This window comes from Lycorma delicatula, chromosome 2, assembly GCF_047948215.1.
Source record: "Lycorma delicatula isolate Av1 chromosome 2, ASM4794821v1, whole genome shotgun sequence".
Classification (NCBI taxonomy): Eukaryota; Metazoa; Arthropoda; class Insecta; order Hemiptera; family Fulgoridae; genus Lycorma; species Lycorma delicatula.
In genome coordinates this window covers 93,231,788-93,250,969 of record NC_134456.1, presented here as the reverse complement: position 1 = coordinate 93,250,969, position 19,182 = coordinate 93,231,788, and the positions used below count along the sequence as shown (strand labels likewise).

Genomic DNA, 19,182 nt, shown 5'->3' with positions numbered 1-19,182 from the left:
CAATAATTTATCAAAAAAGGTTTTTATGCAATTGTAGATGCTGTAGGCAAGGACAATGTTTTCATTACCAAAAAATTGCTCACTGAAGTGAGAAGCTCTAGAAGGCGACATGAAGAATTTCTTGTAGAAAAAAGAAAATAAAGAAAAATGCAAGCAAAAATTAAAAAACTGAAGGGAGAAAGGAAAAAATTGATAACTATAATCTTGGCAGAAGAAGAACACATAGCTGCCAAAATTATACTGTTAGAAAAGGTCAAATCAATAGGATCCAAAAAATGTTGAAGTAAAGTTCCCTATGTTTTATACATAATACGTATGTAATGAGATCTCATATTATTATTCTTTTAATTTTTTGGTATATGTTAGAATAATAATGACAAAATATTTTTCAAGTAAATGTTAGTAATGTTTGTTTTCTATGTAAAATAAGGTGTTCTGTTCTAGTTTTCTTATTTGTACTTCTAGTCACAGTGATTTTAGTTTCCCTTTAAGTTGTGATCATACTTATTTAAAAAAAAATTGAAATCTGTGTTTAGCATTTTTATGCAAACCAAGTTATTAAATATTATGTTTCTTTTATACTTTGCAAAATAATGTATACTAGTTTTGTGAAAATTTTTTAAGCAATCTTAGGTGTGAGCCAACTATTTTTAAAAATTGCTTTAGATTTTATTTTGTATCTGTGTTAGTTTTAGTTGCCATAATCATTTTTATGCAAGAAACTTATTAAATATTGTTGTTTTTTTTAGTTTTTTTTACTTTGCAGTGTAATTTACTGAAACAATTTATCACAAAATATAGCCTTAACTTTAAATGTATGTGTTTATATTGAAAAAAATAATTAAAAATGAATGTAGTGATAAATAATAAAGACATGAATTGGGCAGCTATGGGGATGGTGGAGGTTGGAAAAAATAAAATGTGTATCTCTTTTGCAGAGTAAACAGCAATAGCATAAATTATGAGTCAGAAATTTTTTTCTAAATTGGTCAGAAAAACTGAATCTTAAAATTCGGTGGGAACTCTGGGTAAGACTTAGAGATACATTATTAGATAATTCAGTTTGTTATACTTTGAAGTTCAGTTAAACTTTACCTAATTTAAAAATCAACTAACCTTTGGTTTTCTTAAAAGTACATTTTTTGTAATGTAACTACTGTTGAGCGTGAACTAAGAAATCTGAAACTAATTTGAACTTGGAATCGGGGATTATTTCTTTCTTTTACCTTATGTTTGTACATGTACATTAATGTAAAATATAATAAATAAAATTGCTTAGGAATCGCCTGTCTGTTATCGTAAACAATTTGTTGGGAAAATGTACAAATAAAATTCATGAAAACATGATTTACAGCCATGCAAGTAAGTGAATCTCCAGTTGTTTTGCATTCAGTGGTTTATACAATTTTAATAGAAAATCTGGATTACAGAAGGCTGTGTGCCTGGTGGGTGACAAAATGTTGACAGATGGACACAAGGAAAAACATTTTGCTGCAGCTTAAACATTTTTGTAGCGCTACCATAATGAAGGAGATTGAGCACTTAACAAAAAATTAAAAAATTATGTTTGAAGATTAGACATAATTTATCTTGATTCTCATGGATTTCACGTACAGAAAAATATGTTGAAAGCTGTTCAGTTGGATTTTGTTTCTACTTTATAATGCTTAACAAAAATGTTTTTTTTTTGTCTTCAGTCATTTGACTGGTTTGATGCAGCTCTCCAAGATTCCCTATCTAGTGCTAGTCGTTTCATTTCAGTATACCCTCTACATCCTACATCCCTAACAATTTGTTTTACATATTCCAAACGTGGCCTGCCTACACAATTTTTCCCTTCTATCTGTCCTTCCAATATTAAAGCGACTATTCCAGGATGCCTTAGTATGTGGCCTGTAAGTCTGTCTCTTCTTTTAACTATATTTTTCCAAATGCTTCTTTCTTCATCTATTTGCCGCAATACCTCTTCATTTGTCACTTTATCCACCAATCTGATTTTTAACATTCTCCTATAGCACCACATTTCAAAAGCTTCTAATCTTTTCTTCTCAGATACTCCGATTGTCCAAGTTTCACTTCCATATAAAGCGGCATTCCAAACATACACTTTCAAGAATCTTTTCCTGACATTTAAATTAATTTTTGATGTAAACAAATTATATTTCTTACTGAAGGCTCGTTTAGCTTGTGCTATTCGGCATTTTATATCGCTCCTGCTTCGTCCATCTTTAGTAATTCTACTTCCCAAATAACAAAATTCTTCTACCTCCTTAATCTTTTCTCTTTCTATTTTCACATTCAGTGGTCCATCTTTGTTATTTCTACTACATTTCATTACTTTGTTTTGTTCTTGTTTATTTTCATGCGATAGTTCTTGCGTAGGACTTCATCTATGCCGTTCATTGTTTCTTCTAAATCCTTTTTACTCTTGGCTAGAATTACTATATCATCAGCAAATCGTAGCATCTTTATCTTTTCACCTTGTACAGTTACTCCAAATCTAAATTGTTCTTTAACATCATTAACTGCTAGTTCCATGTAAAGATTAAAAAGTAACGGAGATAGGGAACATCCTTGTCAGACTCCCTTTCTTATTACAGCTTCTTTCTTATGTTCTTCAATTGTTACTGTTGCTGTTTGGTTCCTGTACATGTTAGCAATTGTTCTTCTATCTCTGTATTTGAACCCTAATTTTTTTAAAATGCTGAACATTTTATTCCAGTCTACGTTATCGAATGCCCTTTCTAGGTCTATAAACGCCAAGTATGTTGGTTTGTTTTTCTTTAATCTTCCTTCTACTATTAATCTGAGGCCTAAAATTGCTTCTCTTGTCCCTATACTTTTCCTGAAACCAAATTGGTCTTCTCCTAACACTTCCTCCACTCTCTTCTCAATTCTTCTGTATAGAATTCTAGTTAAGATTTTTGATGCATGACTAGTTAAACTAATTGTTCTGTATTCTTCACATTTATCTGCCCCTGCTTTCTTTAGTATCATTACTATAACACTTTTTTTGAAGTCTGACGGAAATTCCCCCTTTTCATAAATATTACACACCAGTTTGTATAATCTATCAATCGCTTCCTCACCTGCACTGCGCAGTAATTCTACAGGTATTCCATCTATTCCAGGAGCCTTTCTCCCATTTAAATCTTTTAATGCTCTCTTAAATTCAGATCTCAGTATTGTTTCTCCCATTTCATCCTCCTCAATTTCCTCTTCTTCCTCTATAACACTATTTTCTAATTCATTTCCTCCGTATAACTCTTCAATATATTCCACCCATCTATCGACTTTACCTTTCGTATTATATATTGGTGTACCATCTTTGTTTAACACATTATTAGATTTTAATTTATGTACCCCAAAATTTTCCTTAACTTTCCTGTATGCTCCGTCTATTTTACCAATGTTCATTTCTCTTTCCACTTCTGAACACTTTTCTTTAATCCACTCTTCTTTCGCCAGTTTGCACTTCCTGTTTATAGCATTTCTTAATTGCCGATAGTTCCTTTTACTTTCTTCATCACTAGCATTCTTATATTTTCTACGTTCATCCATCAGCTGCAATATATCGTCTGAAACCCAAGGTTTTCTACCAGTTCTCTTTATTCTGCCTAAGTTTGCTTCTGCTGATTTAAGAATTTCCTTTTTAACATTCTCCCATTCTTCTTCTGCATTTTCTACCTTATCTTTTTTACTCAGACCTCTTGCGATGTCCTCCTCAAAAATCTTCTTTACCTCCTCTTCCTCAAGCTTCTCTAAATTCCACAGATTCATCTGGCACCTTTTCTTCAGGTTTTTAAACCCCAACCTACATTTCATTATCACCAAATTATGGTCGCTATCAATGTCTGCTCCAGGGTAAGTTTTGCAGTCAACTAGTTGATTTCTAAATCTTTGCTTAACCATGATATAATCTATCTGATACCTTGCAGTATCGCCTGGCTTTTTCCAAGTGTATATTCTTCTATTATGATTTTTAAATTGGGTGTTGGCAATTACTAAATCATACTTTGTGCAAAACTCTATAAGTCGGTCCCCTCTTTCATTCCTTTTGCCCAGCCCGTATTCACCCACTATATTTCCTTCCTTGCCTTTTCCAATGCTTGCATTCCAATCTCCAACTATTATTAAATTTTCATCTCCTTTTACGTGTTAAATTGCTTCATCAATCTCTTCGTATACACATTCTACCTCATCATCATCATGGGCGCTTGTAGGCATACAGATGTTAACAATCGTTGTCGGTTTAGGTTTTGATTTTATCCTTATTACAATGACTATCGCTATGCATCTTGAAGTACTCCACTCCTCCCTATCTTCTTGTTCATCACGAAACCTACTCCTGCCTGCCCATTATTTGACGCTGAGTTAATTACTCTAAAGTCACCTGTCCAAAAGTCGCCTTCCTCTTCTTCAAAAAACAAAAACAAAAATGTTACACAACTTATTTTAAAAAGAAGTATAGATGGAGGCAATGTATGAAAAATTTCAATCAATTTTTCTGTTCTTTATTCAAACTTATAAAACTTGAATAATCTGTGCAGTACTGTCCTCACACCTAATGATTATTATGTCTCTCTATTTAAAACAATGGTTAAGCATTATTGAAGTTTGAAAATTATAACTTGAAAGGTGAAGTAATAATTGGTTTAAATCACTGACTGAAAAACCTTCTGAAGATTAGCAATACAGCTAGTAGAATGATATGAAAAATATGTAATACAGCTAGTTCAGCTAAACGGTGATACAGCTAGTAGAATGATTAAAAAAATCTTTTGCACTGAATAACGACTATGTGAAAAGTAAAACTTGTATGTGAAGTTATTTTAATAAAGTTTTTCCTGTGTTGCTCACTGTTGTTTTTATATCAAAATAACCTTTGTTTAAGGAACATACCTTGTGTATTTTTTTTAAATTTCTGTTGTTAACTTTGTGCTTTACACAGCTACTCTGCAACTTAATGAGCATGTTAATGTGTTGAAGATAAAACTTGGTGTTGAAAATATCTTACTTTTTAAGTAAGTAAAATCAACTAATATCATTAAAATTTTTAGTGTTTTTTTTCAGTCTGTTTTGAATAAAGAACAGAAAAATTGGTTGAAATTTACTGTATACACATTGCCTCCATTTTTACTTCTTTTTAAAATAAGGTGTGTAACATTGTTGAGGTCATAATATTAAAATTAAGAAATATTAAGCAAAAGATAATCAATGTGATATAGATACATATTTCTATATAGATACATATTACACTGTTAGAAATGTTAGATCATAAACTATCTGCCTTCTGCTCTAATTTTCTGTTTGACTTTCCCATCCTCAGACATTTCATAACTTAAATACCTGAAAAATTCAACTAGAAATTTAATATTAATAATTAATGGAGTAATCGTAATACTAATTATAATTTTACTCTAAGGTTATCTATTCATAGTCTAGAACCAATATTAACATTGCTTTATAATATGATTTAATATTTATTACTTAACTTAACTTAATTATACTTAATTTTTATGATTTATATTCGGAGGTGAGTTTTGTGAAAGATGAAAGATTAGGTGGCCACAAGGATCTTGCCCATTTTGTGGCACTATCCCTTTTATATTAATCTGTTTAGTTAAGAAAAAGGGGACAAAAAGGAAGCAGTTTTATCTTATATAGGAGAATTACTTTTGGTTCAATTCATGATTTACTCTGGCAGAAACTTTTCTATTCTGCAGTTAAGTATAGAGAAGATCAATTGTTGTCAAATATTTACGTATACTAATAAAACTTTCATCCAGTGCTACCCATTAAGTTATATATTTAAAAAATTTAGACCAATAGTATAAAGCATTATAATTAATTATATATATAATCATAAATCATGTAATTACATGGAATATACTTTCAGCGTCATCAATATTAATTAGCCATCGTCTTAATAGCTTTAAGAAAGTGTTTAGGTTCCTACTCGTCTTTATATCATTCCTAATGTTTATTGAATTTGTAAATAATCTCTTCCATTTTGATCATTTCATATTGTTAACAATACTTTACTTTATGTTTATTTAAATCCCTAGTGGATTTAAATGTTGACATTTTAACTAAAATAGTCAGTATGTTCCTATTTCTTCTATCAATGCTGTAAGATGATTTTAGACTGTGTACTCTTTTTCTCCCCCTCTAAAACAAGAAAAAAAAAACAGTAAACAACCATACTCTTGCTATTTAGCTTTTTATTTTACTCCTTACCTGTTTATAAGTCTCATTTAACAGTGATAAAGGGGCTTTAGTCCTGACACTGTTGGGACTAAACAGTTTAGGGGGTGAGAGCCCAACACTACCATCTGTGCGGGTGTATGGTGTTTGTTAGAGATTTCCCCTCCTCTGATGTAATAAAAAAATCAGTGATAAATAACAAAAGTAAGAATAGTGCTTTATTAATATCTACAAAACTTATAATTTGCTTTTTCTCTTAATCTGCAACTCTTCCCAATCACCTGTTGCATGGCAAATATCTAATTCATTATGGACCCATATTATTTTTCCTCATAGAGGTGTTTCAGTTTTTCTCTTACACTTTTTCCAGTATATTCAGAAATATTTTACGATTAAGTAAATAATAATAATTCACACAGATAATTCTCACAGGTTTTGTTTTGTTATCTTTATTGTGAATAGTATTACAGTAGGACCCCAATAATACATCACCTCTGGGACTAGGGGGTGATGAATTAACGAAAATACCAAATATATTTGGTAATTACGAATTACCAAATAGTGTAACAAAAGTTGGATTACATAAAAATTAACGCTGTACTGGCCTAACTGTTACTCCCCCCCCTCCAAGTTACTAAACATGTCATAAAAAGACTGCAAACTAATGAAATTTAACTACAGTATTCTACTGAACATTTAGTATTTTATTATACAGCAACATGTAGTAGTATACTTAAACCATAAGTAAACCATTCTCTTTACACAATTTTTTATAAAAATTACGTATATGCTGTACTGTACTTAAAAAAGTCACTACACATACAACACTATAATACGTAAGTCAAAGACTTGCACACAGTTACTACAGAACATTGTAAGTCTATGTTTTTTTATTTAAGCAGTTTTATCTATAAAACCTATAACCTAAAAGGTACTGTATTTAGATTTATGTTTACTTGTTTACACTTCATTTTACTTTCTTAAGAAATGTGTAATTTTTCTTTGCACTTTAACATTCTATTCTTTTTCTAATGCGAATTGAAAAATTTGTTGCATAGTAATTAGCTTCGCCACCTGTACTTCTTTTTGATGGAAATATCATTCTATGCATTTCGTTAGCATCTCCACGACTTCTTTGCAGCTCATTTTAATCACTGGATTACCATCGATTACTTTATTGTTGGCACCTTCATTTAAATTTTCTCTATTTTTAATATAATTAACAATTTCTTCATCATTTAATATTTCGTAGCCTAAATCTGTGTCGTCTAATTTTACCCATTCTTCTATCTGCTAATTCGTAACATCATTTAAACCAGGAATGCTGTCACAAATTTCTTTTAATTTCAAATTTTTGTCTGCATTTCCTTCTTCAGTTTCTGGTTCTGGTAGCTGGTCAGGCCACAGTCTATTGCAACTCAACTTTAACGTCTTTTCCGGGTTGTCTTGCCATGTTTCAGCAATATTATATATTGCATCCTTTATGGTGTACGTACTGTTTCCTAAAATCTTCTACCTGTGATTCATTTTTGCAGAAAATTAAATTTTGCATCAAGATTTTTCTATAACATAGCTTCATACTTATTATGACCCCTTGGTCCATAGGCTGGAATAAACAGTTTGTGTTTGCGGTTAGAAATACGGCAATTATATTGAAATCTAGTGCTTCCAGTTTGCCAACCAGATGGCAAGGAGCATTATCTATCCATCACAAGTAACCTTTGCTTGTAAATTATTTTCTGTAAGATGTCGCTGGACTTCAGGCACAAAACATCATAAAACCACCAGCTAAACATTTATTGTCATCCAAGCACTCCATTGCAAAAAGTATTTCACTGGTAATAAGTCACGATTTATATGCTTAAAAACTCTTGGGTTTTTGACTTGCCAATAACATCTAGAGGAAGTCGATGACAACTTGCATTGGAATATACAAGAATTGAGACACGTTCTTTCCTTACTTTGTATGCAGCCGCAGAGCTCTCAAAAGAAGATGCTAAGGTTTTCTTAGGAAGCACCTTCTGGGACAATCCCACTTTGTCACAGTTATACACCTGTGCACGACTCAAATTAAGACTTTTTTTTAACTAAATTTATCACAGTAGTCAGATACAACCTGACTGTCAGCGCTTAATTTTTCATCCTAAATTGCAAGCTGACGAATTCTGTGCCTCACTTTAAATCTATTTAGCCAACTCTGGCTGGCTTTAAAATCTGGATCACTATTTAATCGTTCATTCATTTGAAAAGCTACCTCAATAATTAATGAACCACTTGACTATGATGCTGTGTGAACCAAATGTATACTGCCTCCATCAAGTTCAGCATTTTCTGCTGTTCTCATTCTCTTTTTGTTCGGTAAATCACCATAAGTAACTTCCATTTTACTCATAAATCCTTATATTTTATCAGCATTTTTTTTAATATAGTTTATTGACATACAAGGGATTCTGAACTCCTGTGATAATTTAATGGCACTTTCACCCTTACACAGCTGTTGAAGAATCTCAATTTGTCAATTCTAAACCTTTATAACTTCCATGTTTCCTAGACATTACTTGTGGCATCACCTTACTTGTATCTAACTGGATTCAGGACTCTCCTTGTTGGACTGACATCTCACACTCTCATCTCGCAGACTCACATCTGCAACTCTCCTTGCTGGATCGATGTGGTAACATCTTGCTGGACTGGACTGGTTTGCAGAACTCTGCTGAACCCACACAACTTGCAGCCTCTCCTCACTGGACTGATGTAGTAACATCTCACAGAACAGAACTGATTTTCAACTGGTCTTCCAGAGCTATTTGTACTGCTAGTGGCTTTACTTGCCAGACTGGACCCAAGTCGAAGCGTGAAAACAGTCGACCGAGGCTTTTGTTCCCATGAATTTCAAATCTGGTCTCTTCTCACCGTACAATTGGTGTTCATAGTGTGTTAGTGGGCAGTATAACAAAAGAAAATTGTAAAACGGACCTACTTTATACAAAAAGGCTTCTTCTTTTTGTCGCTTTCTGGATTCCTCCAATTATTGTACTAATTATTACTTTAATAATAATTGGTAGGAATCCGTTACTCAGGCCTGCTATACCGGACTTCTTACAATGTTTCTGTACCATTAATATAAGTGAAAAATAAAATTTGACATTAAATTGAAAGTTTCATCTTAACAAATTTTGAAATTTGTGACCTAATGTCATTTTAAAATCCTGAATTTTATTCTCATCAAAATTTTTCTATTGCTTAAGTGAAAAACAGCTGTTTAATTGTTATTTTTGTAACTACAATGTCTAAAATGTATTCAAAAAAATTCTGCAGTTGTACTCCTGTTAATTTTTCTTTTAAATTTAAAGCCTTATATATGTAAAAAATGGAGAAGTTATGTTTTTTGATTCTCTTTATTATGAGATTGAATGATGCTTTTAATAGATTCTTCATTAAAAGCTACTTATTGACTTCATTATGTCTGTTTTAATAACGTGTGTAATGTGTAACTTTTTCAGACTTTTTTGAAATAAAAAGGAAAACTTACTGGTTTGTAATTTTTTATTTCAGAACTTGTGGATTTGGTAGTTTTGAAATTTAGTTAGAAATTTACCCTGACTGACATAAGTATTTATTAACTTTTTCCAACTTTAAATTATTGATATGGAAAAAACATCTTAACCTCTTACTTATTCTCACCTATTGTAGATCAATAATGGTGGACTGTAAAATTTCATTTTTGTGTGGTTCCATTTCGTTTGGTGATAGCGGATGCAGTTTAGTTGTCTCTGCATTAGTTTGATGATAGACTAATAATAATAATAATGTTTTATTATGTGAAATGATATTCCTTGAATTTACTAGTTTAGTTTCAACTCACGAATATACTTCATACTATTTATAATTTGAATATTATTTTATTTTTTCCTGTAATATTAACTCATTGGTCTTTCTTACATAATTTTTAATTTTTGATAAAACAATATATATACTTAGAAAAATTTATGATAATCAAATCATGGTTATATTTTGACCTATTTGTGCGAGTTATTTGGAAAAATATACACATGTAATTTTTATGAAACTTCTTCAAAAATTTCTCTAAAAAAAATTTTTTATAAAAAAGAAGTATTGAAAAAGTATTTTTAAAAGATGTTCTTTCTATTCATGAAAAGTTATTTTATTACAGAGTTGATGATGAGTTAGTGATACCAGATTCAAAACCAGAGGAATCTGAGTGGCCAATGACACCAATGGCACCTGTTATAAGAACAAAAGAAGCAAGAACTATTGAGGATGAACAATTGAATGGGTATTTGTTATTGTACTATTTTATAATGTTATTTGTATAACAGTATTACATTAACCTATGTGGATATTTTAGTTGTGAAAATAAATTAATTTCTATTCTTAGCAGTTGTAATTTGTTGAAAATTCTGCTCAGGTAATATCTAATTTATAAGGAAAAAAGTGTATATTTGTAAGTGCGCAGAAATACACATACACACACACACATATATATAAACCACCAAAACACAATAATTAGATAAGTTAAGTTACCATATTAATTTCCAATAACTTGTTCTCATGGTGTCTCACATCTTCAGTTGGTATTAAATTCTGTATTTGTTTTAATAAAAGTCTGTATTTTTACATTAAAACATATTCTTTTGTTTTCATTTTATTTGAAATTATGTTTTATGTTTTAAAATTTCAAATAATATTATGAGTGTACATGTAAGTTATGCTGTCCATATGTATATGTATTTAATATTAAATGAAATATAAATCACAAAAACACAATAAATAGATGAGTTATTAACTTATATATTTACTGTGTTTTGGTGTTTTATATTTTATTTAATATTAAATTTTATTAGTACAGTGGAGTCAATATGTTAATGAATTTGAATTTTCAAAAAAAAAAATGTGTGTGTATATATTGTTGCCGAATGGCTTCAACAGCACGTGGCACCTAAGAATTTTATAGTAGCCTGAAAAGATTTATTTTAGATTTGTATAGTAATGGTTCTGAAAATGATCATTTGTGGGTTTTGTGAGGTAATCCTGAGAAGGGCTGTTGGGTCCAGAAGTTGATCTCAGCGATGTCGGCTCAGCTGTAGTTGAGGAATTATAGTTCATCTGGAATCAGACAAACCTTCCCCTCAGTGGCAGTTGGGTCCTCACTGTAGCATGGCAGTAGTGGTCCCCAGAGTCTCGCAGTGTCGGATCGGTGTCGTTCATCTTCTGCTAGCATGGCTACCTCAGCAATAGACAAGCACCACCTCGGTGCTTGTTCAGTTCCATCTTCATCCCTAGGCCTCCTGACACTAGTAGGCATCATGCTGGGCCAGCCAGGACACTTGGAGCCTGGCAAACTGAGGCAGGAAAGTAGCATCCACACTCAGCGGGGCTTAGTCAGTAGGTCAGCCAGGCCTGCTGCTCTAACAAGGATTTTGGCCTCTGCCAGGAGGTCCCATGTTGGGCCAGCTAGGAAATTTCTTCTGACTTCTTATTGGTCTTCTTTCTTCCGGGGAGGCCAGTGGTAGAATAATAATTCATTCTGCTGGAACGGTCTTTTATAGGTGCCTGATAGTGGTGGGACTTTTATAGAGGAGAGTTTCACAGTTAGCTGGCTTGGTGGGGAGGAATGTGTGTACAGGTGTATAGGTGAATTGCAAGTATCCCCCGACATCTACCAGCTAACGTTGCACTCACAGATAGTAAGCACAGCATGTGGAAACTATATATATGTATATATACTGGGTAATACTGGATATATATAAAGGTGTGTGTGTATATATATATATACACACATACACACACACACATACACATATACACACATTTTAATCCTCCAGGCAATTTTCTTGTAAACTACACACAATAGAAAAAAAAAATGATCTAGACTACAGTTACTCAGACTGGAGGGGAACACCTGTGATCTTGGATCTGATCTTGACCGTTTTTTCAAGGTTAACAGATTTTTTCAAGTGGAGTGACCTATTTTTCACCCCACCAATGAAAAGAGCAGAAAATTTTATATTTAAACATGTGGTCATTTATATGACATTGGAACTTTTTTGAAGGTCATATGCCTAATTATCAGAGTTATTTTTATACAGGTGCTTCATTTTTTTTTTGTGTGAAAAGTTGTGTGAATAGAATTGCTATTTGGTACTCCCTTCAAAATTCAGCAAATTGTGTTAATCGGATACTGTGTATGATTAACACCTGAACCATGAACTTCAAGACGCTAGAAGAAATAAAACATAATCATAAAACGCCTTGGCTAAATTCAAATATGTTTACGTTACATTTCATGCTCTTTCCATTGATGCTATCGAAAAAGGCAATTTCATTCAAAAAACCTCGATGAGCTTGGAACAACCTTCAAAGGGGAACTCAAGGTCACTGTTGGATGTTCCCCTCCTGACCACATAACTTCTGTAAAATCATTTTTATGCTATATCCCATAGTTTGGAAGATAAATGGCTTGGAGTATGAATATTTGTATGGTCTTCAAAATGTCTAACCCATATAATTCTATCTCTGTTGGTTAACCATATAACCTTCAGAAAAAGTTCCAAGGTCATATGTGTGACCATGTATTCCAATGTAAAATTTTCCATTCTTTTCATTGGTAGGGTCAAAAATAGGTCATACTACTTGGAAAAAAGGTTAAGGTCAAATCCAAGATCACTATGAGATGTGTCTTCCCTTCACAGAGTAACTTTTTTTTAGGTCATTTTTTGTATTGCATGTAGTTTACAAGAAAATTGCTTGGGATGGATTAAAATGAAAACCTATATATATATATATTTTTGTTTTCCTGAAATCAATCCTTTCAAGATTATATCATCTCTGCACTAGTAATTTAAATGTGTATAACTCAACTCAATCCACTCAAGTACAGAAATAAGACAACTGTTATTACCTTATTTTTTATTTTTCATATAATTTTTTACGAAAGCACTTTTGCAGGAGCCTACATCATCAGTCATGTATAATTAATTTATATAAAATTACATATCAAACATAAGAAATTAAAAGACTAAAATTACAATTACATATACAAAAACATATGAAGTCAATTAAATAAAATAAAAACAAAAATATATGACATTTATACAGCTAGCCAAATATTACAGTACTGTACTATTTAAATAAGTATTTCATGTAATATCTATAAAGGTGCTGCTATCTACTGCAGCTTCTGAGTGTATCTCCTTCAAATTCTGTCTGTAAGTTAAGTTTAATTAAGTTGAATCTTTGTTTATATTTATATGTATTTTTCTAAAATATCCAGATTTCTATTTATATCTATTTTTTAATTTCTAATATTTCCAAATTAGCATTAACATCAGAAATAGAATGTTTATTGTTTATTAGGTGATCAGCAACATTAGAGAAGCCCAAATTTTTATTCTTGGTAATACCTAATACGTTTATAAAATCTGACTTTAAACGATCTATTAGTTTTACCTATATAAATATCCTCAGTCATTATACTTTATCTTATAAACCCCACACTAAATTGTACACTAAATTGTACAGATCAGTATTATTATTGTTTTTTAACACATTTGCTACAGTACGGCTCATATATGTGCCATTATAGGGAGTTTCTGTGTGCTTGTCATTTGCGTAATTTCAGTACAGTGTAGAACGGTAAGTTATTTTAACTCTTATGCTGAATGGGCCTCATTATTGCTGTATTGTACTAGATGACTATGCGTTACAGCATATAATGTGCTGTATGTAGTGAATATTTATTTCTCTTCATAACTAAAAATATTTTTTTAAATGATTTTATAGTCTACGATATCTCTTAGAAAATATGTGAACTAACTCTAGTTGAAACAATTCTTTTATACATTTTCTTATTTAGCGTCTATTATTAATAATTATTAGTAGTAATTTTGCTGGATTATTCCATGCCGGCATCATTCTTTTATTAAAATATGATATTTACAAAAAAAAATTTTTTTATTATGTTTATAATGGTATATAATTAATTTAATAAAGATGACAAAATAAAATTAAGAATTTCAGACTATAAATGATAAAATAGCATTTGATGTTTATGAATTTAAAAAAGCTTTTTCAAAATGATTCACAAAATAGATATGCTGAAAAAAAAGTATTAAGTAAAAAATTAATCAATTTATTAATTATTTAATAGTTTGAATGATGTTTATAAGCAAGCGTATAAACATTTTATATGAAGCAATTCAGACCCAATTATTTGAAAATAAATTTTATGTTTTATCCAATGTTTTTATTACTAAAGTATACATTTGAAAGGATGTTTTTTTAAAAAAAAAATATTTCAACATATATTTCATTTAGGAATAAAAGGATGAAAAATCAAAACTGTGAGTAATGGATTAGGTACGTAATATAATTAATCTTTATTATTTTATTTCTTTAAAGTTATTTTCAATTTTATATTGTTTCATCAAAATATATTTTTCAATGCACATGATAACAAGTGTATTAGTTTTTCCAGATTTTAATATGACAATTATTTTCAATAGTGAATAAACTTTTCTTTTTTTTTTATTAAAAAGTGGCTTGTTAATAAAAGTTTTACCTTCAATTCTATGGATACTGTTACTTATAATTTTATATAACTGTTGTTTATCAGAAGGATTAATTTATAAATAAAAACAAGCATTTATAAGATTAAGTAATATTATGAAGGTCTTATTGTATAATTTATTGGATAACTTGTAATAAAAATATATGAAATGGAAATAAAATTGTCAGAAAGAGATATAAAACAATGTGATATGCGGTACGGCAGAAATGTATACCAATGAAAATCCACTTTCAAACAGTTCAGCATATAGAGTAAATTGATATAAAAACTATACACACACAGTACTAAACCTCAGGATGGGCAAATATGTGCTGTAGTGCACAGTAGGTATATATCATCATAGTTGCCCGTACAGCAAGATGGTTAAGTTCCCTGTTTTATCTGCTGCAGCAAATGTATTATGTTTTATTATGTGGTTGTTAATTTTATGTACAGGTTTAAATTTATCCTTGTCATAAACTTTAGTCATATTCACAATAGTATTGTTGAATATATAACCAATTTAATGTATATATATTTTAAGTAAATATTATCAATCTTCTGTGTGTTATGTATTGGTCTTAAAGTTATTCTACTGTTAAGTTTTTTTTGTATATATTATCAATTAACGAGATACTATATAAATTTTGAGATACTCTTCACCATAAAAAAATTTAGCACCAAACATCATCTTTTTGATAACGCAATGTCTTTTCATGATAAATGTGAGATTTTCAGAACTCTATACTCAATAGTTTTGGGTCCAGAAAGATTAAACCTCACTTTATTTGAATAAAGAAACATTTTGCAAAATATGCAACCATGTCAGGTTTTCAAAATTGTTTCACTGCTTGAATTTTGTGGGGTATAATTTGAGTTCTTTTGTGGGTTTGTGACTGACCAAAAGTTCAGTCTGTTGAGAATTTTTCCTGGAGAATGTTAGAAGCAAAATATGAATGTTGTGTAAACTGTAATCATATAGCATTACATTTACGATCAGCTACATTTCCTGTTTCACAAAATCTAGACGCTAAAAAAAAATTTAATTTTATGTGATACTGCACTTATGGGAAAATAGCCGTAAAAACATTCTGGCATTCAAAATAAGTTGCAGATAACCAAACATCGGGCTTATGAAAACAGCATTCTTGTACTGCTACAAAATTACATACAGATGGAGGAGCAAAAAGTTACATGATCTATATATTGAAGTTGTCTAGTGAAGTCCCTGCAAAATATCTTTCTTGCCATATACCCTGTAACAATAAACTTTTTAAATATAAATTAATATAACTTAATTGTAATATATTTAGTAACATTTGATTTCTTATGAGTTAAATATAAAATTGTGATGATTACTGTCCCATGTTAAAATTGTTTTATCTGTGCAGTCGACAAAATTGAATAATTGCAGTAAATTGCACACTCAAACTGAACACCATTTGTTATTCTTTATATTTCAGTAATTGTAACTGACTATGAATGTAAAGTTTTTTGCTCAGTTATTTATTCCTAGAATGACCTCTTATGTTGGAGGTTGTTAAACTGATAATACTACACATATTCAGAATAATGGCCTATTTGTGTAAATTTAGGATGACTGTGTAGAAAGTAAGTTACTATATTTGTCTGTTAAACATATATAATAACTTTGCAGGCATTGTGGATTTACACAGGCAAGAAAATGAATTTACAAGATTGACATAATTGCATAATTATTATTAATTTTATGTTCACAACTGTGCTGCAATTTAAAACTTTATTCAGTGTTGAATAATTGAAGTATACTTACAATAATTATTATTGCAGGTTATGATTACTAGTTAAAAAACAATAAAAATGTTTTAGTACATATTTTCCTTCTTGCAAAAAGATTGCTAACATTACACATTATGTTTACTACAAATAATTTGTAATGAAGACACACGTGTAATTGTAGCAAACATGTACACTGCATCACATTATAATAATAAGCATAACACTAATAAGTTATCATTTATCAACATTTCTTACTGATTGTCATCATTTATTTGACTAATTGACATTAAGTAACAGTAAACATTCATGTTTACAATTTTGCACCTGTAACAACACTTCAGGCTCATTTTTAACCTGATGACAACAAGCTGTAACAGCAGATTTTTTTGAAGTGTTTTTGAAAGAATACAGAAACATGAAACATACATTATGCTTTTGTCTCTAGATACTTTCATATTATTTAATTTTTTACAACATATATATCTGTCTGTATTGACACAAACAGAAAAAATCATTGTAATTATTTCTGTTGTCAGTCTGTATGTTGTATTCTAAGTATTATTGCTCCTATCAATTAACAAAAAACCACTAAATACTGTGCTCATGTGGAAGTGTAATTTGTGGCTGTACCAGTTCTTTTAAAGGTGTTAGGATTGTTTATTAGTTAGAAATGTTTTTATATACAAGAAACTTGGTTGTTGCAAACATGAGACTTTCTCTAAGCTTTTAGTGCTACAGAAAAAAAGGTTTTGTTGTCTGGGGGAAATACTTAAAACTAGTAATACTAAAAACAGGTTTTTTAATTTATATTCAGACATTCCAACGCAGAAACTAGCAATTTTATTGTAGTATTAATAGTTGTTAAATAACTAATGATTATAAGAAAACTACATGTTTTTCATGTATTACAAGACAAAAACAACTTATTATTAATGTATATGAAATGTCTGTATACACAGTTTAAGAACGTGTGAATAAGGTAATTAATTGTAGAGCTCTATTGTGTATAAATCAGAAATATTTATGAAATCTATATAATAATAATAATTATTAGAACAATTATAATTTTTACAATTATTAGTTTTTCTATTAAACTAATTTTTACGACTTGTTTAGTTATCTCTAAACAGCAAAGAACTTGTTGGTAGCATTCTGGTTTCTTTTTTTAGATTTAAATTGATAATTTGAAAATGTTTTATTTATTTTTTTCTACAGGAATGGCAATGTTGATCAGTTGGCGTTCGATTTTGTTGATTTCAAAAATAATGTTAATGAAAACTTGGCTATTATACAAAATATGTTACAGAAGCAAGATGAGGAAATTAAGGTATGGGCTAATAAAATATATTTTTGTGTATTTATTTTCTGTTTTGTATAGTATAATATAAGTCAATTAGACAATTGTATAATATATTTGTACTTGTGATTACTTACCATGTAAGTATCACATATTTATTTTAGTGGGCTGCTTAATTGTATATATAATGCTGCCAAATATTCGCTGGTTTTAGATGCCAAACTGTTATTTGGTTATTTTCTATATTAGAAGTTTATTATTTGCTCTAATTGAGGGAGAACTGTATTTCAAATTGTATCAAATTAAATTAAAAATAATTGGTTAAGATACAGTACTGATGAAACAAGATTTTTAAATAGCACATAAAACAGTTTAAATACCTCCAACACAAAACGTTCTTCTTCACCTAATTCTGATTTTTCCTCCTTAAAAAACTGTGCTTGTCACAAAATGGTGAGTTTTCAGCTTTTCCAATTTACCCACTACTAATGATAAAAAAAACTCATCTTTGGTCTTAAGATCAGTAATCATATCTGCCCTATCAGCTGTTACCCACTGTTTGTACATTATTGTATCTGACAACACATCATATCCTTTGGAAAAGTTGATTATGTCAAACACTGCCTGCTTACCTGGACCTTTGGTGCACACATTCATCATTCAGATGTAGTTCTCCTTTTCACAAACAAAGGTTAAGTTTGGTACCATCAATCATGAGTTTTATGTTCTGGTGGTGAGGGCAGACACAAACTGTATGAGTCCCAGATCCACTAGCCATGATACACCATTTTGGATGGAGTTTGCAGAACTTTGATCTTCCAATTTTTTCCTCAGGGTTTTCACTTCTAAAGGAGACATAAAATTCATTTAAGTTTACCTGAATAAGGCGCTTTTGCTTATGCACTTTGTCCCATCAACACGCATGCTAATAGAATCCTTTTTACCAGGACACAGCCTGCTATTATTTTTATATTCATAAAATAACAGCTTTTTTAATTGTGTCGTTAACTCCTGTTTTATGTCATTTACCTAACTCCAGTAGAATGCCTTGCTCATTAACTAATTCTTTAGTAAGTCTAACCGATTACTTAGGGACATATTGAACTCTGATATTATTTTAACCTTATCTTCTTTAGAAGCAAGAATCCTATTTCTTTTAGTTATAAAATAAGATCATTATATTAATCTGAAGAAGATTGAGCTGGATTTTCATTTTCAGAAACTTTTGAGTCAAAACACAATTCAAGATTCTTTTTTAATTTTTCACATACCTTATTTATTTTAAACTTTAATGCTGATGGCCTTTGATCTGTGCGTAATTATTTCAATTTTCATGGAGGTGATAACACCC

The 19,182-nt window shown here is 30.3% G+C and overlaps 1 protein-coding gene across 5 annotated transcripts in view; it reads left to right on the top strand.

The window, feature by feature from the left end:
* Ge-1 (Enhancer of mRNA-decapping protein 4 homolog Ge-1) overlaps nucleotides 1-19,182 on the top strand; it is a 153,944-nt gene that overhangs the window by 77,038 nt on the left and 57,724 nt on the right. For all 5 annotated transcript variants that reach the window (XM_075355780.1, XM_075355779.1, XM_075355778.1 and 2 more), the window contains exons 14-15: nucleotides 10,382-10,504; nucleotides 17,750-17,861. In XM_075355780.1, the coding sequence (XP_075211895.1) occupies nucleotides 10,382-10,504; nucleotides 17,750-17,861 (235 nt within the window). The remainder of the gene's footprint in view (nucleotides 1-10,381; nucleotides 10,505-17,749; nucleotides 17,862-19,182) is intronic.